Below are 25,316 nucleotides of genomic sequence, written 5' to 3' on the forward strand. Positions count from 1 at the left end.
CAGACTCTCTGGTCACAGGCTGTGAAGGGAGTTGACCTTTGGGTCTCTCTGCAAGAGCAGTAGCCATTTGTGCCAGCTGTTTATCCGTGATCTTGTTATGAGCAGTGAGGGCATCGATTTTGGCATCCTTTTCGCTCAGAGATCTCTGCAATTCCAACATCATATTCCTCATCTCTACAAGCATGGGATCAGGTTGTGTGGGTTGAGGTTGTGGAGGAAAACCAGGTGGTCCACTAGGCTGCGGGTTGTAGTTACTCTGCGGTTGGTAGGGTTGCTGTGGTGGTGGTTGGTAAGGTTGTTGTGGTGGTGGGGGGTGTTGAATCTGGTGGGGGTTCTGAACATTAGTACTCCTATATGATAATAGGGGGTTGTTTTTATACCCCTCATTGTATGAGTTGGAGTACGGATTGTTCTGCTTGTAGGCCTGGAATGCATTGCATTGTTCAATAGAGCTCCTACATTCCGGTGCATAATGACCTTGCATCCCACAACTATTACAGAAATTGGCCAACTGAGCACTCATTGCGGCAACACTAGCTTGTTGGGTAGCTTGGGAAGATGCGTTTTGCATATTATCCAGCTTGTGATGTAGGGCAGTTAGCTGAGCAGTAAGTTGTTCAATAGAGTTCATCTCATGCTTAACACCACGATCGGCAAAACCTCTAGGATTCCCATATTGGGCACTATGGATGGCCATCTCCTCAATCACCTCTAAAGCTCTAGGCACCTCCAGTTGCATAAATCTCCCACTGGCAGCTGAATCCAAAAGACACCTAGACTCATTACCCAGACCATTATAGAACTGCTGAACCAGGAACCAGTCATCCAAACCATGGTGTGGGCATTCTCTTTGCAAGTCCTTGAATCTTTCCCAAACCTCGAACAAACTCTCATCTGCTTGTTGAGAGATACCTAATATCTGGCCCCTTAGACGAGCTGTCTTCTCAGGTGGGAAATATTTGACATAGAATGCAAGGGCCAAAGAATTCCAATCGGTGATTTTCATAGCTGCGCGGTTGAGACTGTTAATCCATAGCTTTGCCTTCCCACTCAATGAAAATGGAAAGAGTATCTCCATAGTCTGCTCCGGTGTTAAATTCTTCTGCTTAATGGTGGCACAATACTGAATGAAAGACTGAATATGGAGATTAGGATCTTCACCCTTTTCCCCACCGAATTGGTGTCTCTCGATCATATTTATCAGCTGGGGTTCGATCTTGAAATTCTGGACCGCAATGGAAGGCATGATTGCTTTGGGAAGCATAGACAGACTTGGTTTAGAATAGTCTGTAAGCCTTGGCACAAGTGGGGGTGGCGGTGGTGGTGCTTGGTCACCCATCTCTGAATCTGTATGGAATAGATTGCTAATCAGATAGTCGGATTCAGAGTCAAAATAGTCTCTCAACTGTTTAACGAATCTACGCCGTCTATGAAAGGTCCGTTCAGGTTCAGGATCGAACGAAGTCAGATCGCTGGTATGGACAGTCCTGGGCATAAACAAGCAAAAACTAGAAAACAGTCGTGAGATCCGATCTCAAGGAACGAGAGTCCCTTGAGAAGTAACAAACAATAATCTAGAGAAACAATTAATAACATAAAATAAAACCGTCTCCCCGACAACGGCGCCAGGATCGAATCCACAGGGAGACAGGCGTTCTTTCTACTATTAATTAATTAAACTAAACTATTGGGAACAAGATTTGGTTGATTGTTTGTAAACTAAGACTACGAACGATAATTAAATAAGTGTGAATCAATATATTAAGGAAATCTAGGGCATAGGTTCACCAGCAATTAACAATCCAGGACAATGAACAATCACGATAATCAACAAAGTAATTAATTAGACTAGCATGCTCTCTCGAATCGATACTAGTCATAGACTTAGAATTAACGGGCTCTCGCTACTTATTAATCCCAATTCTACCTATTGACACAAGCCTAAACATCAAATTGCATCTCTCGAATCTTAACTTGATATTGCATAACTACGCAATTAAACCTGCGCAAATCTAATTGAATAGTGGAATAAACCAATCAATAGGAATTAATCACAATGCCAACAATCACAATTATTCAATATCCCATCATATTAATTCATGGATCCCCAAACCCTTGAAATTAAACTACTCAAGCATGTTGACAATAAACAAAGCAATTAGCATAATTGGAAACATAATTAAAGCAAAAGAAATGAATGAAATAAAGAACAATACGTAATTGAAGAACAATGGAATAATAAAGTTTGAACTTTTGATTGGAAATAAAACTAAGTGTTTTTAAACTAGAAAATAAGGTGTATCTAAAAATATAAGGGGCTAGTATTTATATTTTTCCCAAAATACAAGCCAAAAAACGGAAAGAAAACTCGCGCATAAGTGCAGGAGGTTGGCGTCGCCCGATCGGGCGATGCACTCGATAGTCGGCCCGATCGGGCCAAAATCCGCCCGATCGGGCGGTTCGCGAACTCTCCACATAAGCTTCCGGATGACCGCCCGATCCGGATCGGGCGAGCCGCGCCTGATCGGGCGCGCGTTGATGAGTCCAATTTGCTTCAATTCCGCCCGATGGTTGCATTTCGCCCTCAGCTTCCAGGGCGATTTGCAATCTTCAATATAGCTCGCCCATATCACTGAGTCTAACTCTCGGGGCTCAACCATAAGCATTCAAGGCTCCCGAAAGTCGACGATGGAGGTCCCGAACTTCCTCGGGCTCATATAGTGGCCTAGATCAACATGAAACGGGTCTAAAAAGACCAATTTCTCATAATCAAACCTGAAACTCAAGGCACACTCAATAACACACATTAGTACTAGAAACGGCTCCTAAGAGCACGTTTGACACATAAAAAGTACTAAGGGACGAGGGTGAAACACTATATAAAACGCACATATCACTCACAAGAACTTTCTTCTCATTTGAGGTGAACCTAAGTAGCTCATAATCACACTTAGAAAACAAAAGACGTTATAAGGGTTAGCATGTGAGCAATGACTCTCAATACAAGCAATAGTCTCTACCTTCATACCACTTTTCATCTTTGCAAAACACCCTTCACCAAGGGGAAGCTTGAAGCTAGCTTTTGAATCTCCCACTTTCAAGGTGATTAGCCCCCCTTGCACATCAATAAGGGCACCTGCGGTGGCCAAAAATGGCCTCCCTAAGATAATAGGGGTATGGGCATCCTCATCGATGTCCAAGACTACGAAGTCAACAAGAAAAGTAAGCTTGCCAACAACGACGGGAACATCCTCAATCCTACCCAATGGAAACATAATCGATCGATCGGCTAGTTGCAATGACATGGTGGTAGGAGAGAGATCACCTAGATTGAGCTTCTCATAGATCTTATATGGCAAGTACTCACACTTTCCCCAAAATCACAAAGAGCATTATCAAATTTGAGCTTTTGAATGCTACAAGGGATAGAAAAACTCTCGGGATTTTTGAGTTTTGGAGGGAAGGAGTTTTGAATTAGGGCGCTGCAACTATCCGTGAGTCGCACGATCTCCTTGGGTTCACAATTTCTCTTGCCACTAAGAACATCTCTCATGAATCTAGAATAGTGGGGCATTTGTTTGAGTGCCTCGGTGAGGGACAATGAGACATGCAACTTACTAATCACATCAAGAAACTTGGAAAGCTGAATATCCAAATTTTCCCTAAAAACCTTTGAGGATAGGGGGTTTTGGGAGTAGGGAGAGGTAGAAGAGTAGCCTTCGCTGGCTTCAAACCATCACTCACATCATCAACGTGAGGCTCCTCCTCAACCTTATCATTGTCATTAGACTCAACTCCCTTAGAAACCTCCCCCATAGAGCTTGAAGCTTCACTTAGCTTATCACTATCAACAATAGTCTTCCCACTCCTAGTCACAACGACATACATTTGCTTAGGTGGTGCTTGACCTTAGGGTGGGAGACTTGTATGAACTTGACGCTCTTTGATGGTGCTAGCTAGTTGAGCTAGTTGAGTTTCAATCATCTTGAGATGAGTATTGGATTGCTTAAATCCATCCTCAAATTCCACATTCTTTTTGGCTTGCGCCCCCACAAACGACTCCATGAGAGCCTCAAGATTAGACTTAGGAGACGGGAGTGGTGGAGGAGTATAACCAAATCCGGAAGGGTTAGGTGGAAATTGAGTGCAACTACAAAATGAATTTGGCCTACCACCTAGCTATCACCTCAAGTCGGTGGCAATTCACCGATACACCACGAATATCACACTTTGTGGGTTGATCACCCACATTGCCATTGCTACCGTGGGTTTCGTTGAGGCAAACCATGTGCAGGTTCTAGGATGTAACTTGCTTGATGACATATTTTGCATTATTGCGCCGAATGTACGCCGAGCATCAGTTACTTCGCCCTGGTTCTATGTACTGGGTGTTTTAGAGGAACAACCTTTTCCTCTTGCCCGACTCCGAGGGCACCAGGTTTCGACCCGACCAATAGCACTACCTCTTCGTGGGTGATAACATTGAACTCCTACCCCAGGCACATCAGCCCAAGCCCGAGCCTCGCACCTACTTTCGTAGGGGAGGACGTCGGGAGAGGGTCCTAACGGGCATGGTGACCATTATGGAGATGGTATGGATGATGATGGCACAACCAAAAGTGATTAGCTGGAGATGGTTTAATGCCCCTTTAAGCCAATGAGGACATTGTGTGATTTAGCTTGGGAGGGTTTTCATGTTTCCATGTATATATTAGGTATGTTTTCTCTTCTTACATGTCTATAGTCTATTTATTGTTTTGGTGTGTTTAACTGTTTTTTAGGATATATTTAGTGCTTTGAAAAAAACAATAACAAAAATACGTTCCGATGAACACTAAATTGTGCTTCCCTGTGCCCCTTGATTAAAAATTGTTTTGATTCTTGGTATTCGATGACGAATAATGTGGATAGGTTGGCTATGATCTGATATTCGATTATTTTGATGCCTTAGCATGAGTTAACTTTGACTAACTATTTGTGGACTTGGTGCTTGGCTAGTTGATTTGGTTAGGAATGTGTGTTAGCTTCCTGGTATGTCATGGACTTTGAGTATTGGTTTACAACTGGTAGTAGTGTTTTATGGCTCATACACATGCACATTGAGGAGGACGAAGGAATATTTCTTTTAGGTAGCGTTCAGATGATTATAGATACATTTGTTCCCTTCTTGCTACCCATGTTGTTTCCTGTTCCCTTTTATTCGGTGACTAGTCATATTACAAGTCCATTAAGCCCTTTTGGTTACTAGTCTCAAGCTTGGCTTAGGGGGGCTATTAGTGAGAGGGGCGGGGGAGTTGTTGTTAGGTTATGATACATATAACTGAATATAAATCATGCGGAAAAACCATAAAGCCAGGAATCCAAATTAATTTCCACATAACAATTAGCATAATTTAGGATGCATACTCTTTGTAGCGTGCCCTCCCTAGCTGTGCCAGAACCGAACAAGAACAAGTTTAGGACTCCAAATGTCGTCCCTCCGTAGATAGTCCACAGCACGCTCGGATCCGCCTTAGGTTTAATTAACTAGAATTGCGCCAAAGGTACTATGTAATTTTCTGATTTTTATGACAAATAAAAGTCTGAGTTTTAAGCCTAAAACTTGAATGAATACTTGAATTACTCGTTATAAATTGTGAACTATGATCACCTATTTATAGGGTAGGAATATGGTTTTGGAATTCTATTAGGACTTTAAGAATCCTAATTCTTTTAGAATTAGAGTTCCATTAAAACTAGTAAATCAGAAAATTAATCTAATCCTAATCACTTAAGGATTCAAAGTATGCAAAAAACTCAAACACGCACACGAGCAGGCCATGCTCGCGCGCACGCAAAGCCTGCAGCAGGCCTCGAAGCCCATACGAGATCGCTGCCATGTGCTCGCAGCCTTGGCGCGCTGGGCCTGGCGTTGCCTTGGGCTGCTGTGACGCGCGCTGGGCTTACTGGACGTGGGCCTGGCTTCGCGCTGGGCCTTCGTCTAGCAAGCTCGTCCGATGCTTATTCGTACGACGCGCTTCCGATTAATTTTCCGATTCCGAAATTCATTTCCGATACGAACAATATTTAACATTTCCGATTCCGGAATTAATTTCCGTTTCGAACAAATATTTAATATTTCCGTTTCCGGAATTATTTTCCGATTCCGATAATATTTCCGTTTCCGGCAATATTTCCGATTCCGACAATATTTCCATTTCCGATAATATTTTCCGATACGTACCATGTTTCCGTTTCCGGCAACATCTACGACTTGGATAATATTTATATTTCCGATACGATCCATATTTCCGTTTCCGGCAATATCATCGTTTCCGGAGTATTCATAATTTGCCTTTGACGATCTCAGCTCCCACTGGAACCAAGATCCGTCGATTCCGAATATCCATAGATGGAGTATTTAATACCATTAAATACTTGATCCGTTTACGTACTATTTGTGTGACCCTACGGGTTCAGTCAAGAGTAAGCTGTGGATTAATATCATTAATTCCACTTGAACTGAAGCGGCCACTAGCTAGGCATACAGTTCACTTGATCTCACTGAATTATTAACTTGTATAATTAACAATGAATCGCATTTATTAGACTTAACATTAAATGCATACTTTGACCAAGGGCATTATTTCCTTCAGTTGTAGTGTACTTCATTTGAGCACAATCTGGGTATTGCAAAAAGAAAGGGAGTTCTTATTGTTCTTGTGGTGATTAGAGAAAAAATAATGAGCAAAAAGATGAGAAGAATTGAGAATGTGAAGGTTCCCAAAAGGGAGAAAAAGAGAAAAAAACAAGAGAAATTAAAGAAATTGAGCATAAAGAAAAAAAATCATTACTTTTAGAAAAATTCAAAGCATAATTTCACTCAAGTATTACAATTCCATATTCTTATGACCGACCGGTTGTAGAAATGAAAAAAAGGCGAAAAAGTATTGTGTGGTTTGTTTGTTGCATTCTCATGTGTTGAGTGGGATAGTTGTGATTGTGTTCTTTTGTTTGTTTGTTTTTTTATCATATGATTTACTAGGATTTTGGCTCCCCAAAGCAAATGCTTTAAACTCACATTTTTACCCAAATTTACCATGCCCATACCTAAGCCTAACATTACAAGCTTTGAAGACCTTCCAACCTTTGTGCATAGAGTCATATTAATGTGAAAGTAGTTGTTTATTAATGCAAATTATGACATGACATATGCCGAGTCGGCTGTTAGGTTGAGTACATATCCTTTTAAACACACGAGTGTTGTGAGTTTGGGAGGGCATTGTTCACATACATTGTTGGGAGGATAGCAAACGGGTACATCTTTTACCCGCCACATAAATGAGTGAAGAGTGTGTAAGCACTAGTCTTGAATTCCATGTGCACTTGTGGTTTGCTCTGCGTGACGATTGTTAGGGAGGATTTGATTGGTTGGCATTGATGCATACATGTTGGATTTTACCTTGAATCGTATCCATTGTTTTGAGATGTGTTTGGGGGGAAGTTAGTTTATGTATTCATCGATGATTTCTTTGCTTAGGGACAAGCAAAGATCTAGCTTGGGGGAATTTGATATGTGCATTATTTATAGTGTTTTTATCCCCGTCCCTTGGTACTATTTTGCGTTAAATGAGCTCTTAGGAGCCATTTTTATTACTAACGTGCATTGTGTAGTGTGCTTTGAGTTTTCATGATTGTTTGAAGAGAAATTGTCATTTTTAGGCTTGTTTCCTGGTATTACGGGCCACTACACGATCCCGAGTAGGCTCGGGATGATCATTGTCAAATCTTGGGAGCCTCTGATGTTAATATTTGAGCCCCAAGAGTTAGACTCGGTGATACTGATGAAGAATAACGCATCGAGTCGGTCTCCCTGCGATCAGTGGGCGAAGGGAAATTAACCGAGCTAGCAAAGAAGAGGAATTCCAATTCGGCACGTGCCCGATCGGGCGCCATTCGCTCGGTGCCTATCGGGCGCTGGGCTCGACAACGTTTCCAAGGGAAGACATTCGCCCATCGGGTGAGAATTAAGGTTTTGGCAAGCGCCCGATCGGGCGCCTGCACTGCTGCACACAAGGAAGAGATTCTTACAAGTTGTTCGCCCAATCGGACGGCCCATTTCCCGGTCGGGCGACGACAACCTCTTAGGGGAGCGTTTAGCTTTTGTTTTCAGTTTTTCTTCTAATTTTGGGCAAGACTATAAATATGAGCCCTTAATTATTTGTAGTACTATCTAATTTTCAGCACTTAGTTTATTTTCACTTAGCTTTTATTTTCTCAAACTTTGTTAAACACTTTCCTTTCTTCCATTAAAAGTTCCAACCTTTCATTCAATTCGTCGCTCATAATTTCGGTATTAATTCATTCCTTCTCTTATTATTCTAGATTAATTATGTTTTCAATTAATATGTTTGCATTTTTTACTTTAATTATGCGTGATTAATTTATTATCTAGGGTTTGAGAATCCATGAACTAATATGAAGGGATGATTGATTATTGTTGATTATTGGCATTGTTTGTTGATTTGCTATTGATTGATTTCATTTACTATGCAATTAAATTTGCGCATGTTTAATTGTACTAGTGTAGCAATATCAAGTTAAAATTCGAGAGATGCAATTTGATATTTAGGATTATTTCAATAGGTAGAATTAGGTTTAATAAATTGCGATAGCCTGTTAATCATAAGTCTATGATTAATATCGATTCGAGAGAGCTTGCTAGTCTAATTGATTGCTTTGTTGACCATTAGTGTTTATTTATCATCCCGGACTATTGTTCATTGGTGAACCTATACCCTAGGCTTTTTATTAATTGATTTATCCCTATATATTTAATTATTGTTGTAGTTTAATTATTCAAACCGAATCAATTTCTTGTTTCCCAATAGTCTAGACCTTAGTTTTAATAACAGGAAGAACGATGTTTCCCTGTGGATTCGATCCTGACTTCCCTTACTACCTGGTTAGTGGAATTAAGTATATCTTTGATTAGGTGATACGACTTTATCCTGTCAGCGGTGGAACATGTATGCCTTTTTATGCATGATCCACAGGATCCTCATTTCAATGCCTTAAAGCGCATCTTGCGTTATATTCAGGGCACAATTGATCACATATTACACACATATTACACTTATATCCTACTACTACTACTACTACTACTACTACTACTACTACTACTACTACTCCTACTACTACTACTACTACTACTACTACTACTACTACTACTACTACTACTACTACTACTACTACTACTACTACTACTACTACTACTACTACTACTACTACTACTACTACTACTACTACTACTACTACTACTACTACTACTACGACTACTACTACTACTACTACTACTACTACTACTACTACTACTACTACTACTACTACTACTACTACTACTACTACTACTACTACTACTACTACTACTACTACTACTACTACTACTACTACTACTACTACTACTACTACTACTACTACTACTACTACTACTACTACTACTACTACTACTACTACTACTACTACTATACTACTACTACTACTACTACTACTACTACTACTACTACTACTAACTACTACTACTACTACTACTACTACTACTACTACTACTACTACTACTACTACTACTACTACTACTACTACTACTACTACACTACTACTACTACTACTACTACTACTACTACTACTACTACTACTACTACTACTACTACTACTACTACTACTACTACTACTACTACTACTACTACTACTACTACTACTACTACTACTACTACTACTTGCTTGATCACTTATACATATGCAAATTGGGGTGGGTGTCCAGACACTCGTCGTGCTCCAAGCGCCAGCGCCAGCCTACTCTTTATAGATCAAGTGTAGACGCCAAATATTGAGGCATCAGAAATGTCGTCGTAGAAGCTTACTGGCTAGGTAAGCTTCTTCTAGAGTTACGTTGCCCACTTCGTCAGGCCACCATTGTTTATTGTGATACTGTTAGTGCTATTTACTTGTCAAGCAACCCCATTCAACATCAGCGCACCAAACATGTGGAGATGGACATCCACGTACTTCGCTCACGAGAAAACATCAGCGCACCAAACATGTGGAGATGGACATCCACGTACTTCGCTCACGAGAAAGTATCACTAGGACAGATACGTGTGTTATATTTTCCTTCGCGGTATCAATTTGCTGCCATTTTCACCAACGACCTACCAGGGCTACCACGACTACTATTCTTGGCATTCAGATCCAATCTTAGCGTACGACCTCCTCACGCTAGGACTGCGGGGGTGTGATAGAGATAGGATTCTCGCAGGATATATTTGTTGTATATTAGACTTCTAGTCAGATTAAATTTCCTGAGTCGATCAAAACTGATGATGTAATCCCTATGTATTTGATCAATGGAATACACTACAACCTAAAGAGTTTCTGGTAATCTAGCAATTCATTTGATTGATGTTCCTTTTTCCAACCCTTAAAAAACCGCACGCTTAATATTTTAAAGAATGTCTGTCTTAAATCAGATATACATCATACCATATGCACCAGAATGTTCATGAAGTTCCTTAAAGATGTTGCAAATAATACCTATCGTTGATTCGTTGTACTCACTTGCTCTCAAAGGCTTTGGAGGTTGCCAAAAGTGATCACATTTGGCGGTAAAAGGGTTTGGTGGGAAACAAAAGCATAAAAGAAAATACCAATTCCTGAATTCCTCCGAAAATACCTCGAAAATACCCACTCTCATCTATCACGTGCTTATACCACTTCTCTTTTAAACACCCTGATTTCTTAATTTAATGACCCCACCAAATTTCCAAACATTTTGGACAAATCACAAAAGTGCAAAAACACCACTTTCTTCTTCTCCTAGCGCGTGTTTTCATGCTGCCCTTAGCGCGTGACACTCTTCAGTATTCAAAAAAGGAAAATGAAAAAAAATATATATGAACACTCTCCTTTCCTCCTCTGCCCTAGCTCCTTCTACAAAATAACAAAGCGCACTAATTAATTTACACAGAAATTGAAAACAGAGGAGATAAATGGTGTGGAGACAATGCTTAAACTCCCTAAAATCTCCAGATTGTGCAGCATTTTTCTTCGTTTTACCTAAAATCGACGGGATAATCGAAATTATTTGCCGATGAAGTTTCTATCGGCGTTTCTAGGGTTTATGTAATTGTTTTTGGGGGATCAAATTGGTTTAATCGACGAAGAGGTTAGCGTTTTATGAGTTTTTATGCTTATGTTTGTTCAATTCGGAGCTTCAATTTGATGAATATTGAGGTTTTATCGACGGTTTATTAGTGTAGTGTTTGTTGGATGAACTGTTGAAAATTGGTAGGTTTGCTCTGTTTTCTAAGCATTTTGTCATGCCAAAATCTCAATCGGCATCCATTTCTCCTTCTACGGGAGAGAGTGGTTACCGGTTGGGTTCAAGAACTCGAAAAAGGCATAAAAGGCTTGATTTGATTAGTGAGGATGTGTATAATCGGAACCGTCAGGCTAAGTCGGAGCCGAATGAGGGTAGTCAGGGTGCGGCTAGTAGAGGGGTGTCAGTGGGGAATGAGACTGAACTTCGTCGAAGCTCGAGGGCGGTAAAGGCACCGGTGATTCTCGATTCGTCGCCTCCCCCTCCAAGGAAGAGGCGGAAAGTTGAGAAGTTAGGGGAGAAAGTTTGTGGGGGGTCAGAGAAGAAGTTGAAGGTGAAGGGTAAAGTGAAGAGTGAGGGTCTGAAGTCGGATGAGGAACTGGGAGCTTTGAGGTTGAGGTTAAGGTCTAAGGGTAAGACTGAGGTTCCTAGTATGATAGGTAGTCGAAGTCGGGCGCATGGGAAAAGGAAACTCTTATGGGACGAAGATGATGAGGAGATGAATTTTGGCGAGGATGTTCCTGAGGAGGAGACTGTTAAAGATGATACTGAGGAGGTGACTGTTAAAGATGATTCTGAGGAGGAGATGACTTCTGTCAAGGATGATACTGAGGAGGAAGAGCTGTTTTTGGACAGTGGCAAATCAGCTGTCTTAAAGCCTGCTGAATCTGATAGTGGCAGGGTTTCAGTTGATGGCGAGGATGAGTTGCCTGATGATCCTTTAGTAGATGGCGGCTTGCATATTGCGGTTAGTGCCTCAGGGGTTGAAGGCGACGGGGATTGTATGCCTTCGATGAGTGGAAGAATTGTTGGAAATGAAGAGATTGTGGACGGTACTCTTGATGATCTTGTAGTAATAGAGAGTGAAAGTCCTACGGAAAATCAACCAGAGGAAACTGTGAATAGGATTGACAATGTGGAAGACTATGAGAAGAATTATGATGCATTGAATTCACCGAAACTTGATGAGGATGCTGAAAACCAAACACAAGTGGAAGATGTGGGACTTGCTGTCTTGAATGAGGTTGTTGCGGAAGCTAAGGAAAAACATGCCGAGGTTGAGGGTGGTGTAAACTTGGCGAAGTGCAATGCTACCGTTGCTGGGATTCCTAGATCACGTGTAAAGAAGGGAAGACGATGTGGTTTGTGTGGGGGAGGGACTGATGGAAAGCCTCCAAAGGTTATGGCTAATGATTCAGCAGGCAGTGACTACGAGGCTTACAGCGGTTCATCTGCTTCTGAGGAATGTAACTACGATCCATGGGATGGGTTTGGTGATGAACCTGGCTGGCTTGGAAAACTCTTGGGTCCCATAAATGATCGATATGGAATTGCTGGAATTTGGGTTCACCAGCATTGTGCTGTATGGAGTCCGGAGGTGAGTCGCATGCTTCATATTCTTTTTACTCGTCAGGCCTTTTATCCCACATGATAATTTCTTTAATGTGTCTAAAAGTTGTACGACATTAACTTGTGTGATTTCCAGGGCTTTGAAATTTTTAGTGTTTGTGAACTATTTTGGTTTACTGTCTATATACTGCGTGGTTTATTTTCTTGTTTAATTATTTCTTTTATTGCATTTTAACTCCTTAGGTTCGTTGATCCCCACCTAATGCATGTTGGGTTTTAAACAAAGTGGTGTTGTGGTGTAACCCTTAAAAAGAAAGAAAAGAAATCATAACATTGTCTGATGCAGTCTTATGTTTCCTCTTTCCCATTCACCAGGATGCATACTCCAAGTGTATGCTCAAATGAGGTTAGGGTTTTGTTAGACTTAGCTGGCTCCCCAGATCTCTTTAATAAGAACAGAAAAAAAAAAGTGTGGTGATAATGCTGATATGCCCTTAGGCCTTAGTTGGTTTATTTTGTATGATAATGCCGATGTCGTCCTTATTGCCATTGACACAGTCTACAAAGTAAAGAAATTCTAAGGGTTGAGTGTATAAGGGGGCCCTTAAGGTATGTTGCTCTTTCGTCCTTAAGATGTTATGCTTTAGCGTTTTTCTGTAGTTTGAGAACCTCATACGAGCTGAATGATTTGGTGATTTTACCTGGAGATAGAATTATGAGTAAGTGATCTAGTTTATAGAGTGACTGGCGAAATTTCTTAGCTCAAAATTGTATTAGAATAAATGAAGTGTTTTAAATTTTTTGGTTTTCCAATTTTTACCATGAAAAATCTTACCCCATCAACCGATAGTGTGAGTTTCTCGAACGCAGTGGAATAGTATCTATTAGAAGTATCCTTTAGAATATGTTTGCAAATATCTTCAGATAATGTGGGATTTGTTTTAGCTTCTTGTGTACTTCGACTATTTTCCTTAATTTGAATATTATGAAATATGTAATCTCTTTCCATTTTGAGGTATTTTAATTTGATCTACCCGTTTCTACGTATTCTATTTTTGGCAAACACATTCTACCATTTTACGTCCCTTAGCTCACAATATTTTCTCAGTTCCACTTACTCTCAGTTTATCCACCCTTTTCTTACACCCACCACCATTTAACGACATCTCTTCTATTTTAGCCACAATTTTCTTACACCACTCACCTCCTAGAAATAGGAGTCAAGGAGTAAGCGTTTTTTTATTAGATACCACCAACTATAATATCAGACTATGTAAAACAAGTAGTCATCAAAAATCATATTTCCCGATCCACAAATATTTAGTGCTACGCAATGATTGGAGAAAATGGGAGTTTTTAGTCATTACTTTGATTATTGCTAGATTTATTACAATCGTTCATCCTCCCCCACACACACTTTCCTACCCTTGAGATTTTGTCATTTTGATACCAATATGGGATTTCGCGACTACTTTCATTAGATTCTGATTTTAATAAGATTTTAGCCTACCTTTAATTTGTCTTTATTTCTTCATAGGTTAGCTTTTCTCCTGGTGGAACTTAGGCAATTCCATGAACTTGATGACAGATTTCCTTATGGTTGAATTTCATTTTACAGAAAACATCTTCATTTCATTCACATTTTAGCGGCCTAGATTAATTATAATGGTGTGCTGCCCATGTGACATAATGATAAAATTACAAATAATCTACCTGTGGTATTGTGGTGTTCTTATGGAGACTAGTCTTTTTTTTCATTAGTCACTGAGGTTATACGGACAAACCCCCACCCCCTTCTCACCATACTGCAAGCAACTGTCACATTAGAGGCACTCGTTAGTGGTAGGAATGCTGGATGTTTATTCTGTAAGATAGCTTCTTCAGTTAGCCATTGTCAAGGGTACTCAAGGTAAAGTGATTAGTTCAATTTGTTGTTAGGCTTGTCACGTGTCTTGGTTTTTTTTTTCTTATTCTTTTGGAGGCAGGGGATGGAAATGAAAAAGAAGGCTTTAGTTATTGGTTGAAGTTGTGGTCTTGTGACAGTTGTGCATTAGGGATAAAAGGAATAACTCGAGCAATTTGTTCTGGAGACAAATTTTCTTTGGCAACATGTTGTACGCTATCATAACTCATCACTAGTCATAAGCAATTACTCCCTCCATCCCACGTTACTCGTTACACTTGTGATAAGTGGTTGTTTGGTTATCACTTGTTATTTTATTCAAAAAGTAGATGTGATAGGAGTTAGAGGAGTAATTTTTTAATTGAATGAGAGAGAGTGGGGACCAAACTTTTTTTAGTGGGGAGAGAGAGACAATATACTACTTGTAGGGTTATTCCAAATTTAGAAATGTAACAAGTAATCTGGGACGGACGAAAAAGGAACGTGTAACAAGTAATGTGGGACGGAGGGAGTATGTTGTTTATATGTCCTCTTCCTTGGTAGAGTTAAAATATATTCTGCTATCCAAATAAATAAAAGTATGATAACCACTTCTTATTCTTTACATCCCTCACTCCTATGAAAAATCGGCTAAGGTAAAGTCTCAGTTTTAAAAAGTGAGCCTTGGGTGCGCCTAGGCGCAAGGCGCATGTCCTGGCGCCTAGCCAGTGGCCATGACAGGCTTAGGAACCCTCCAAAAGGCGTGCGCCTTTGCACCTTTTTCCCAGGCTCAAGGCGCAACTCCTTGCGTGCCTGGGTTACCTGATTCGTGGTTTGCTTCTGTATGGGGTATGGGTTCGCAGGTTGGCTGGTTTTAGTTTGTAGGAGGGGTTTGGAACTTTTTTTTTTTGCGGTTTTTTTTGAATTGTTCAATTATCAGATATTATAAAGATTTTATTTTAATACTCATACTCAATTAACATGTATTCCTTCTCAAATAAAATCCCCAACATGGTTATACCAACGATTTGGTTCGCGAACTACGGGTCGCCGGCGAACCCGATTCGGTATGGGTGAACTGATTCAAGATCGTGGGGGGGGGGGGGGGTACCAGTGAATCTGGTAACGCTGGGCCGCCCTCCATCCCCCTCTATGACTCTAAGCTCCCATGTCTCCTCTAATCTCTAATTTTTTAGGCCGAGGCACTAGAAATTTTTGCATTGGTATATAAGTAGAAGTTATGTTAGTTATTCAATTTTTGGGGGTATAGATGCATGCTTAAAACTTGCAGCCATTTCATTTATATGTTCTCGTATTCCAGTCACATATCAATTTTGAAGTTGCTATTTCATAAGCCTTTTTGGTTCAGATACCTTTGGAAACTTCTAAGGCGTGTCAGAGACGTAATGTACACAATTTTTGGTGTTTTGGTTTTCGAATGGTCAGGAATGGAAAATGCCGGCTTCCTGGCATTCTGTGCTTCATAATTTTTTCTCAATATGTTGTGGTATTTCGCTCTTGAAAGCCTGGAGCCCCCTTCTTTTTTAATTTCATTTTTAAAGTTTCTCTTTTCCTATAAGAGTTCTCTGATATATACTTGTTCATGCAACTATTTCTCATTTCATATTTTTGTTGTGTTGGTTAATGTATGTAGGTTTATTTTGCTGGCTTAGGGTGTTTAAGAAATATTAGAGCAGCGCTTTGCCGAGGAAAGGCATTGAAATGTACCCGCTGTGGAAGGCCCGGGGCAACTCTTGGGTGTCGTGTGGATCGTTGTCCGAGAACTTATCATTTGGTAAGCAGCCATTTCAACTTTGCTCATAGCTTCTGGCGAGCAGACCTTTCATTTAATCGAATTCTCTATTTCTGCTAACCTTTTTGACACTGATGTGAGTTTCCTGCTGTACAATTTTCCAAAAGACCCTGAATCCTTTTTAAAACGCCTACTGTTTGTACTCATTTGTCTGTATTTATCTATCCATATGTCATGTGTGATTTTCATTCACATTGATTGATAACTTAGCTTTTGCAGTGCGGAAGTTTACACTTTCTCCAGCTCATTGTATGTTGTTGATTGGTTATTCCCCAATTTTCTCTCCACAGCCTTGTGCACGAGCCAGTGGCTGCGTATTTGATCACCGCAAATTCCTTATAGCCTGCACTGACCATCGGTTTCACTTCCAACCTCATGGTTTTCAATATGCACGACATATAAAGAAGCTAAAAGCTAAGAAGGTGAAGTTGGAAATGAGAAAGGTGTCAAATGATGCTTCACGGAAAGATCTAGAGGCAGAAGAAAAGTGGTTGGAGAAGTGTGGTGAGGATGAAGAGTTTTTGAGACGCGAAACAAAAAGGCTACAGCGTGATTTATTAAGAATTGCACCTGTTTACATAGGGGGACCACATTCTGGAGTTGAGAATCCTTTTGAAGGTTGGGAATCTGTTGCAGGACTTCAGGATGTCATCCAGTGTATGAAAGAGGTTGTCATATTGCCTCTTCTGTACCCAGAGTTCTTCAAGAACATGGGGATTACACCACCCAGAGGTGTTCTATTGCATGGTTATCCTGGAACTGGCAAGACTCTAGTTGTCCGGTCATTAATTGGTTCCTGTGCTCGTGGGGATAAACGCATAGCTTATTTTGCCCGAAAAGGTGCGGATTGTTTAGGAAAATATGTTGGAGACGCTGAGCGCCAGCTTAGGCTTCTCTTCCAGGTCGCAGAGAAATCTCAGCCTTCAATAATTTTCTTCGATGAAATTGATGGGTTGGCACCTGTTCGTACGAGGCAGCAAGACCAGACTCATAGTTCAGTGGTGTCCACCTTGCTGGCCTTAATGGATGGTTTGAAGTCTCGAGGCTCTGTTGTAGTTATAGGTGCTACAAATCGTCCTGATGCTGTCGATCCAGCTCTGAGACGGCCTGGCAGGTTTGATAGAGAGGTTTATTTTCCATTACCTTCCATGAAGGATAGAGCTGATATTTTGGCTCTTCATACAAGAAAGTGGCCTAAGCCAGTATCTGGTACTTTGCTAGAGTGGCTCGCTGCTAGGACTGTGGGCTTTGCTGGTGCAGATCTACAGGCTCTTTGTGCTCAATCAGCTGTTATGGCCTTGAAAAGAAATTGCTCCTGGCACCAAATTATATCTCATGCTGGAGACAGACCTGACCAGGGAAGACGTCCAGAGCTTCCTTCTTTTTTGGTGGAAGAGAGAGATTGGTTGGAGGCTCTTTCCCTTGCTCCTCCCCCATGTTCTCGTAGAGAGGCCGGGATGGCTGCTAATGAAGTTGTTGGTTCTCCCCTTCATATACATCTTATTCCTATCCTGCTTCAGCCACTTTTATGCTTGATGATGTCTCTCTATCTCGATGACCGTCTTTGGTTACCTGATCGTCTATTGAATGCTGGAGCAGCCATTAAGAAGGCTATGATATCTCTGCTGGAGAAAAAGGGTTTGCAGAGTGACAAATGGTGGTTCCATACACAAGATATGGTCCAAGATCCAGACACTACTAAAGAGATTGTGAGATATCTTCTCATTGCAGGAATCCTAGATGGAGATGCTTCTTCGACTGGATCTTATCCGTCAAATGATACTTTTGGCGATAGTGGATTTCATTCTTGCGATCTTCATTTTAATCCTTCTGGTTCACACAGAAATATATCCTATGCACCGTTAAAGAAAACAGGGTATAGAATATTGATTTCTGGAGATCCAAGATCTGGCCAAAAGCATCTTGCTTCTTGCCTTCTTCATTGTTTTATGGGTAGTATTGAAATACAGAAGATTGATTTGGCTACAATTTCGCAAGCGGGGCATGGCGACATGGACCAAGGCATTTCACATATTTTAAGTATGTCATGCTTCAATCCTTTTAAGTCATCTCTTTTAGAGAGTAGAGTTGAATGCATCTTCTTGTCTGAATGTCCTGTGGTGTTTTGAGACAATTACAGATCATTCCTGATTTTGTAGACATTAACTCATAGGATGTCCTAAAGAAATCAAGAAAGGGAATTGGACCGTTATTTTTGTAAACAAGACTTCCTTTTTCTAAATTTGGTGTGCAGGGAGGAAATGAGGTATGCAATTGTGTCTGTACCTTTGGCTGGGAGGGGAATAGGGAAATGAAAAATGAAAAATGGAGGCATGGACTGATTCTCAGCTTTGGTTAAATATGCATTCTGTTTAATACTGCAAGACTAACATTATAAACCCTTTCACTAATGATTAATTTTAAACTTATAGCCATATGCTTTGAAATTCACCGAAGTTAATATTTTGTGCACCAAGGGAGAAGAAAAGTAGTAGATTGAACAATTGGCTATAATCTGCTGCTCTTCTTCTTCCGTCCAGAAAAATAGAAAAAAACAAATTGCTGATCACTTGTATCTCCATATTGTTCATGCTTCCATGACTAGATTTAATTAGATCATTTGAAATGCTTCTATTGCAGCGAAATGTGCCAGTTTGAAGATCTGTGCACTATTCATGCCTAGAATTGATCTGTGGGCTGTACAGTCGTGCTTGAGTGTCCAGGAAGATGTTGAGGTCTCGACATATCATGAATCACCCAAGGAATCCTCGCTGACATCTTGTCCAATTGGTCAGGAGAAATGTAGTCCCATGCCAAGTAAATCTGAATTGATAGAAGTAACGGAGTACCAAGATGAGATTCGCAGTGCTTCCCACATATGGAGATCTTTTGTGGAGCAGCTGGAGTGTATATGTGTTCCCTCATCCCTGATAATACTGGTATTTCTTTCTCCCTTTCTCTTTCTTGTCCTTCTTACTTACTACTACCAGGAAATGGAGCGTAAATAAACAGTTATTTTGGGTTTTCTTGTGTTATGTGCAAGCCCATGTTCTTTTTGTTCATATCTTTTTGTTATCATATGTTACAAAGTAGGTTTTAGCAAATTCCCTAATATCCTCCCCCCCCCCGGGCGTGAACCTCGAACCGAAAAGGAAAATTAATTATAATACGGAAGTGGTATATTTTGACCTAATTTAGTAAATTAGGTAGTGAACGGTGAACCAGTACCCTATCTTGTACTAGCGAATTAAGTCATTCTCTAATTGTCGATGCCTGGCCTTGGATATTGCTTGCTTGCTTGCATTGTTACTTTTTGTCTCCTCTCTAACTTTTACCTTCTCATTGTATTGGGTCCGAGATGCTTAGCCTCATGAAGGAATCAATCACTGTCTGGGAATCTTGGGAATCTTGTGTTTTGAATCACTTTCAATAATCGATTTCTAACTAAATTCTTTAAATGTTTTCATGTGCTTCCTTTAGAATCAGAGGGAAAAAGGAACCACTTGTGTTTAATAGTGATATCTTTTTCCCTTCTACATAACTGATTACATCGTGTTTGTTCATATTACTCACTAAACACTCACTCCCTTTTTTTTATATTCTTTATGTTTGGTATCATGTACGCGAATTAACGAATAATTTAGGTGGTGAATGGTGAATTGGTGATAGATTCCTCTACTTTTTTATTAAAAAAATGCAAATTCTACTTTTATTATTGATGTTTCCGCATAGATGTGTATCGGAATGGAAAGGATCGGATGTGTATCAACACTTCATATCTAGTTTTTTTTTAAGATAAGATGAAGTATCGCCCTATCACACTCAAACCTCACATAAGTTAATCCGACCTTGATTAGAGGGCTAGATAATTTGAGAGTGGAGAGAATAGTATGGGAAAACTTTCCCTCAAAATGCACCTAGTGGGATTGAACCCCCAACCTTTTGGTTGGAAGGTGAAATATTTTCACTAGCCCAAGATATTACTTAGTACACTTCTTATCTAGTGTCTTCCAAGTCAATAATGGACCTGACAATCTGACATATTTTACGATTTTTTTTTCCTTATAAATATTGTATAAAGTAAATGAGAGCCTTTGGAGGTGAACCAAAATATTTGATGTATTTAAAAAAATAAAAAACTAATTTCAAAAATATGCAATCTTAGTTCAAAAAACATGCTCGTTTGGGGTTATATTGTAAGAAAAAATTCTCACCAAATGTGAACCTAAATCTATTATACCCTCCATATATAATTTAGTGGTGCACTTGGATCGGCATTTGCACATTTGGGGTTATATTTTAAGAAAAAGTTCTCCCCGATTGTGAACCTAAATCTATTACTCCTTTCGTATACAATTAAGTGTTGCTCTTGGATCGGCATTCGGCACGAAGTTTTATGAAGGTGAGTGGATTATATTAAAATAAGATGTAAGTGGGGTAAATGGAAAATAAACAATTGTAATAAAAGATAGTGGGGTATTTAAGTATTCAAAGGAAAGAAAAGACACGGAATAAATGATAATATATGACCAGTGGGGTCCATGGGGTAAGAAGAAAATTATAAAATGAGGGGAAAATTTTCCGTAAATGGAAAGTGCACCACTTAATAAAATGCGGTTGATTATGGAAAGTGCACCACTTAATTATATACGAAGGGAGTATATATATATGGCCCGGGGGATAGAGCGTGGGTTGAGTTGGTGAACCTTCTTTTGGCAAGATGTACAATACTTTTTTTCTTTGTTGAGTTGCGAATTAAACAACTGTTCTTTGTAATAAACACCATGCGTCATCATTGGAATTGGTTACATTCTTAGATTAGGAGTGTGGAATTAACAACTTTTCAAATTGTGATTTTGGGGTTATAGTGCCATTAGATGAAGACAAAGAAAGGATAGGTATATGTATGTCATTCTCATAAGCTTTCTTTTCGTATCCAGTTCACCCCTATTAAATACAGAGGTTGTGGTTCATCCATTGCTCTCTAAGTATATAAAATTCCTTCTAGTGATTAACAATGTTATCCTTTTAAATTTAGAAGTTATAACCGCTTATACGAAACTATGAATAATCCTTTAAAGTTCCAGGTAATTTATCATGTCATATTTATGTTTGTATTTCAGCGATTTAAATTACACACTTAAAGATGAGCACTTGGCAAGTTGTCATCCCCTCAAATGAAAAAAGATGAGCACTTGGCATCAAGGTTTTTATCCCTTAATTGTTTGCTAATGTGCTATTTTCATGACTAGGCCACTTCAGAGCTTCCAAGTTCAGCCCTTCCTCGGGAACTATGCAAGTTCTTTGGCAGTCGACTTTTGACATCTGAAGATTCTGTTATTTCAGAGTATGGAGCTCCCCGATTTTCTGTGGAGGTGGAAAGGGAGTTTGACCTTGATAATTTGATCCATTTGGCTGCATTAGACCTGTCAAGGGATCTGATTCAACAATTTGTGCAACTTGTTCACATTGGGTATCACTGTTATACGGATTCAAGGATCGCCTATAAAGCTCATGATGGAGGTAAAAGCTATGTGTCAAGTCACAGGAGTGAACTCAAATCTGTGGAGGAACCTAGAGTAATACAAGAACCTGCAGAAAGCTATGTTGCAGACTTACCTGTTCCAGCTTGTTCTAGAAATGACAAAGGAAAATCGTCCCTGTTATTGGCTATAACTGCCTTTGGCTATCAAATGTTAAAATACCCCCACTTTGCAGAACTCTGTTGGGTCACTTCCAAGTTGAACGAAGGTCCAAGCACTGACATCAGTGGACCTTGGAAAGGATGGCCATTTAATACTTGCATTGTACGGCCCTTCAAACCACTGGCGAAGGAAATTGTTGTTGGCAATACTAACAATAGTAAAGGGAAAGACCAGTTCACATTGGTCAGAGGCCTAGTTGCTGTGGGGTTGTTTGCATATCGTGGAATATATACATCTGCAGTGGAAGTTTCCGTGGAGGTAAGGAAGGTGCTGGAGCTCCTCACTGAACAAATAGCCGCTAGGATTCAGGCAGGAAAAGATAAGTACCAATATTTCCGCATTTTGTCCCAAGTTGCTTACCTAGAGGACATGGTTAACAACTGGGCTTACTCATTAAGAAGGTATAGTTTTATTATTGTGCCGGTAAATTCTTTTGGTCTATCTGATCTGTCTGACAGAATAATTGATGGATTTTCAGTTTAGAGCCGGATGCTCAAGAATCAACCATTAACTCCAAGCTTAATGATGTTCAGTGTCCTGAAACTCTGCAGCCATCAGCTGCTAAGCCTATGCAGATTGGAAATGGACCTACTGAAGGACTTGAAAAAGGAGGTCTGCAGGGGTCAATTGCTGGAAATCTGTTTAACACACCAGGTGCTAATCCTATGCAGGTCGAAAATGAGCCAAGTATTCAAGGTAGTGGCTTTGAGCAGCAGCTGGAACGGGAAGAAGTGTTACCAGGAACTATTGCTGAAAATGCTGAACCTGCTGATTCAAACATGAAACCTATTGATGCTGGCAATTATAAACCCGTGGCTGCAAACCATATTTTGCAGAGTATTCACTCTGCAGGAGAGGTTGTTAATCAAGAACGGGAAGTGTTTTTAGGGAGTAGTAATGCTGTGTCAAGCAACGACTTTGTGGATACTGTTGATGATCGATCATTTATTGGAATTTCCAAGGAGAAGTTTACAGGATGTGAAGTATCTAAGTGGAAACATTTCTTAGACACTGCTGTAACTGGTGGACACATGAAGTCTACACAAGAGTCTAGTGAATTTTCTTGTGCAGAATTTGTTGGTCAACCAACAGCTGGTACTTGTAATTCAGGAAAACTTGGAAACACTCGGCTCTCTAGGTCCAGTGAATTCTGCAGTGAATCTATTCCTGAACCATTGGTTGAAAATGAGATTTCTGCAGAAGCTGTAAAGTGTACAAGTGATTTTCAGCTCCAAGACTCTAGAACTTCTGAGATCAGTGATGTGTCATCTGAGTCTGAAATCATTTGTTCTTACAGTTGTTGCACTGGATGCATTTATACTCTTCATCAATCGGTTAAGAAAATAGTCACCCAAGAGCAGGCACTATCTTCATCTTGTTGCACTATGGAAGATGTTAATGATCTTGTTTCAACACTATCGTCAAGTTTATGTTCAACAATCAGGAATTGGTATGCCACTGAAGGATGTAGCAGTTCTGAGAATGGAGGACTGAGATTGAGAAAGCTTGAATCCCAGGAAATAAATGGCTGTCCATGTGAAAGTTCAGTAAATAAACCGGTACTTCTCCAAGAATGTGTTTGTCATTCAGGAAAGGATTTTTCCAAGGAAGTTGATGTTTCGTTATACAACCAACCTGAATTGAACATGACTTACATTTTTAGGGATGGCGTCTTGGTGTCAGCAAATTCTGGTGAGGAGTCTTCTTTCCATTGTGAATTCGAATGCTTGTGCCTCTCTTCGTTGATAGAATTGATACTAGGCACTAAGCAGCCTTTAGATTGACCTCGTGTTTATGCAGTAATTATACTAGCTTGAGAAAGCGCAATTTTGAAAGTGTTATGGAATTCAGTTTCCAGAATGATTTCATACTTGGTACTTGGGGATGCATGAAAATCAAATTTGGCCACATGATGATATTCACTCAATTGCCAGGATTATGTTGTGGTAAATTTTGTCAAGTTTGATTATGATTTGCTCAAAACAAAAAAAAGGGGGGCAAAACAAAAAGGGGGTAGTGGAGTTCTCCGTATATGACACCACTTGACTATCGACTACGGATTACTCTAAGTCAAATTACGTTTATGAATAATGTTTTTCACTTTGGAAAAGTGTGAGATTCAGTTGGCACGATTTTTGACAGAATAGTAGGACATTTATATTCTATATAAAGAAAAAAATATTCAAAACGTAAAGGTTAAAATGGAATAAATCGTAAGAAGGGGAGGTACACTCAAGAATATAGAAAACGGAAATGAATAGACCTCAAAAAAAAAAAAAAAACTTGTTATTGCACACAAAATACACGGAAAACAATTGTAATTAGGCCATAATTAGGCTGGCATCATCTCCAAATCCTTAAGAAAAGTATCCATATAACCACTCATAAATCCTTGGTTGCCCATAATTTCTCTCCACTTGACTTTCTTGATCCATGACTAATTAAGTTGATAGCTTTACAAGAAGTTTCTTTAGATTCTTTGGCTTGTCCACTTCCACACCCGCCTTGAACTCCTCCGCTATCACCCTTGTGTTTAATATTTGATCACCAATCTGCGGCACGATTACTAACTGACTCGCCGCGATCAAACTAAATCCACAATGGGTGACAAAGCACCCTAGTGAAGGGTGTGCGAGTATTAGTGGTTGTTGCACCCACCCACCACCATGCACCACACCCGACCCTTGAGGTAGCGCCTCCTCGATGGAAGCACACCCCAATTGGGTAGCTTCAATGCCAGTAAAAAAGGGTAATTTTGTCATTCAAACCCGAGGACTAGCTCTTGGAACTGATCCTTGTCAAGGACAGCCTCGCTCCCAAAGGCACAAAAGAGAATATTAGAGGAGGGTCCGGTCTCGGGGTACAATACAGGCTGGGTCCAAGGCAAGCGCTTAAGCAGCGGCGCTTACAATTAATACTGTAATGAATAGATTTGATATATACCAAGGTTGGAGGTGATATCAGTTACCCAAGGGATGAAATCTTAGTCGAAGAAGATGAAGTTGGGCTTGGGGGTAAGGGACATGATAATTTACTTAACCTCGATCAGGACAAGGTGCGGATGAATATCGGAGGCGGTTTCAGTGCTGAGAGGAAGGGATAGTAATAGGAATATAGGATAGAGGGTAATGAGGGAAGGGTAAACAACACAAGGCTGTAATATTATTATATTTTTGTTGTTGTTGCTAATGAGTAATGAGCTACAAGCAATAC

General features: G+C 40.0%; 1 protein-coding gene and 1 non-coding gene across 2 annotated transcripts; both read left to right on the top strand.

Moving 5' to 3' along the window:
- The first annotated feature begins 827 nt into the window (after positions 1 to 827).
- LOC130460257 (small nucleolar RNA R71) lies at positions 828 to 934 on the top strand. Its single transcript, XR_008920188.1, has one exon. It is a non-coding gene; the product is annotated as a small nucleolar RNA R71 (small nucleolar RNA).
- A 10,014-nt stretch (positions 935 to 10,948) lies between these two features.
- LOC110783883 (uncharacterized) lies at positions 10,949 to 24,030 on the top strand. The gene is made up of 6 exons (XM_021988268.2): positions 10,949 to 12,731; positions 16,240 to 16,380; positions 16,689 to 18,438; positions 19,039 to 19,337; positions 21,651 to 22,504; positions 22,582 to 24,030. Exons 1-6 carry the CDS (start codon positions 11,355 to 11,357, stop codon positions 23,885 to 23,887), a joined length of 5,727 nt encoding a protein of 1,908 aa, XP_021843960.2. The 5' UTR covers positions 10,949 to 11,354; the 3' UTR covers positions 23,888 to 24,030.
- The last annotated feature ends 1,286 nt before the right edge of the window (positions 24,031 to 25,316 follow it).

Source organism: Spinacia oleracea, chromosome 4, assembly GCF_020520425.1.
Source record: "Spinacia oleracea cultivar Varoflay chromosome 4, BTI_SOV_V1, whole genome shotgun sequence".
Taxonomy (NCBI): Eukaryota; Viridiplantae; Streptophyta; class Magnoliopsida; order Caryophyllales; family Amaranthaceae; genus Spinacia; species Spinacia oleracea.

What these genes read in the sequence shown, in the direction of transcription:
- LOC110783883 (XM_021988268.2), top strand. Translation starts at nt 11,355, where the DNA reads ATGCCAAAATCTCAATCGGCATCCATTTCTCCTTCTACGGGAGAGAGT. An exon ending in GTCCGAGAACTTATCATTTG is followed by an intron (nt 16,381 to 16,688) that starts GTAAGCAGCCAT and finishes TTCTCTCCACAG; the next exon opens with CCTTGTGCACGAGCCAGTGG. An exon ending in TGGGCTTACTCATTAAGAAG is followed by an intron (nt 22,505 to 22,581) that starts GTATAGTTTTAT and finishes ATGGATTTTCAG; the next exon opens with TTTAGAGCCGGATGCTCAAG.